Source organism: Aethalodelphis obliquidens, unplaced genomic scaffold, assembly GCF_003676395.1.
Source record: "Aethalodelphis obliquidens isolate GAN/ISIS:26980383/991018 unplaced genomic scaffold, ASM367639v1 scaffold64, whole genome shotgun sequence".
Classification (NCBI taxonomy): Eukaryota; Metazoa; Chordata; class Mammalia; order Artiodactyla; family Delphinidae; genus Aethalodelphis; species Aethalodelphis obliquidens.
Genome location: NW_020838008.1, coordinates 1,612,293 through 1,614,821, shown reverse-complemented (window position 1 = coordinate 1,614,821; position 2,529 = coordinate 1,612,293). Strand labels below are relative to the sequence as shown.

At 53.3% G+C, this 2,529-nt stretch overlaps 1 protein-coding gene across 1 annotated transcript; it reads left to right on the top strand.

Moving 5' to 3' along the window:
* The first annotated feature begins 1,075 nt into the window (after window positions 1-1,075).
* On the top strand, window positions 1,076-2,237 carry TMEM215 (transmembrane protein 215). Its single transcript, XM_027089006.1, has one exon. It carries the CDS (start codon window positions 1,086-1,088, stop codon window positions 1,791-1,793), a length of 708 nt encoding a protein of 235 aa, XP_026944807.1. The 5' UTR covers window positions 1,076-1,085; the 3' UTR covers window positions 1,794-2,237.
* The last annotated feature ends 292 nt before the right edge of the window (window positions 2,238-2,529 follow it).

The window sequence follows — 2,529 nt, the reverse complement described above, 5'->3', positions numbered from 1 at the left end:
GTCGCGGGCAGGAGGACCCGGGAGGAATGCAGCCCTCCGAGCCCTGAGAGCCTCGACGTTCTGAGACGGTAGGGGAATCTCTGGGAGCTGCCATAGGTCGGATGGGGCCCCCAGATCTGTAACTGGAGAAGGATCCAGGTCCCCGAGGGGCATCTCCAGCTGGCACCTCTGGGCCTCGGACCGCGGACTCGGAGCCCAGGCTGTCCCGTGGGCAAACCGGCCCGAGTTCCAGTCTCCGGCACGCGGCAGCCTCGCACCCCGGACCCTCCCGGGCACGGAGCATGTCCAGCCGCCTTACTCAGCCCTCACGGGCAGTGGCGGGACGAACTCTGGCTGCTCCAAGCACCCCGACTGGACCCTGGGCAGCCTCTTCTGTCCGGCTGGCCTCTCCCCTGGGTTTAGCCCCCTCGCGCCCCCGCGCGTCCTTCTTTGTTTCTGAGCTTGCTCTGAAAGTGATGTAACGAGGCCAGACTCGCGCGCCGCTTTCCCTCTTTCCCAGGCTAAGTCCTTCCTCCCTCCAGCACCCGGCGCTCTGCGCGCAGAGCTGGGTGCTGGCCTGCGCCGCCGCTCAGCTCCCAAAGCCCTGGAGACCGACGGGCACTGCTGGGAAAGACAAGCTCCCACGTCCCACCTCCTGGATGCAGAGTCAGTTGGAAAACCAGGCTTTCCTTCCAGAAACAAGGGAGAGAGCCGAGGAAACAGCTGCTGTGGAGGTTTCTAAGGAGACTCAAACTGGTGTTTTTTCCCCGCGCTCCCGGGAGACGGCAGGAAACCTCAGGTACCGCAGTGACCCCAGCCTGTGGATGACTATATGAGAGAGAGGCAGGGGCTGCAATAGTAAGAAGGAGACAGATAAACAGAGAAAGAGAGAGAGCAACAGAAATAGAGGGAGAAACAGACAGAGACCAAGACTGACAGACAGTAGAGTGTCAGACACAAAGAGTAAGAGAGATAGTTGGTGGTTGGGAAATGGACTTGGGTGCTTTGTTTTGTTTTGTTTTTAACCCAGTGCGTTTTCCTCTGACAGTAGGGAGGAACATTGCTCCCTGGCTAGCAGGCAGTCCCCAACCTGGATGGAGTGAAAGATGCGGCCTGATGACATTAACCCGAGGACTGGGCTGGTTGTGGCCCTGGTGAGTGTCTTCCTGGTCTTTGGCTTCATGTTCACTGTCTCTGGGATGAAAGGAGAGACTCTGGGAAACATCCCCCTCCTGGCCATAGGGCCAGCCATCTGCCTCCCAGGCATCGCAGCCATTGCCCTGGCCAGGAAAACTGAGGGATGCACCAAGTGGCCCGAGAATGAGCTGCTATGGGTCCGCAAGTTGCCCTGCTTCCGGAAACCCAAGGACAAGGAGGTGGTGGAACTGCTGAGGACCCCTTCAGACCTGGAGTCGGGCAAGGGGAGCTCAGATGAACTGGCAAAGAAGGTGTGCCTCAGGGGGAAGCTCCCCCTCCAAGGGCAGGGCGAGGTGCCTATGGTCAGCTCCATCACCACCCCCACACCCACGGAGGAAGGAGAATGCCAGAGCCGGGTCCAGAGCGGGCATCGGGAGGAGCCGTCCAGACACCTGGATGGCTACTGTCCCTCAGGCAGTTCCCTCACCTATAATGCGCTGGATGCCAAGTGCTCAGCCTGGGACAGGTCTGAGTGCCCTGAGCCTGAGGACAGCATCTTCTTTGTGCCCCAGGACAGTATCATCGTTTGCTCCTACAAGCTGAACAGACCCTATGAAAGATACTGTTGTTACATCAATCAGAGCCAAGGCATATGGGACCATGAGACGATAGTCTAAGCTTTGCATACAAGGGTCACTGTGTTAAAAGCAATATGACCATACTCAGCTCTCAATGGAAGGAAACTGCCCTGCTCCAACAGCCTTCACACTGTTAGAAACTGACCGGGTATGTGATGGGTGTGCAAGCCTCCGGTGCCTGAGAGCCATGTAAATAGGCATGTTGGGGACACATTTTAGGGAAGGATGATGAAGGTTAAGGACACTTGAAGAGGCAGTGGGTAGGAAAGGAAGCAGTTCCAATTGCTTTTAAACAATTTAAACCATGTTGGATGTTTTGTAAAATAACCCAGAAAGTGCTACCGAGTACCTGCTGAAAGCAAGATAAATCTAGAGTGGGCTGCAGATACCAGGCATGAAATGATACGTGGACTATTCATAGGGAAACTGAGCTGCTTTCAGTCTAAAGAAACTGAATGAAAAAACAATTCAGTGCTTCATTGTATGAAATGATTTTCGTCTGGTGAAGCTTTTCACACTTAGTATTTGCTGAAAGAAAAAAAAATTAAGATAGAATAGCTACAAACCTCCTAAGGTGCAATGGCTACTGGAGAAAGGGGAGTTAAAGACAGTTGAATTATGTAATTGAGTTTTATGGTATTATCTTCAGACAAGACCAGGGATTTTAAGTAAAGCAAAATAAGTGTGACCAGTTGTGTGAAAAACTAACATTTTTAGATGGTTATGTTACTTCTGAAACTCTTCATTTAATTTGACTTACTGGGTCTTTATCTGA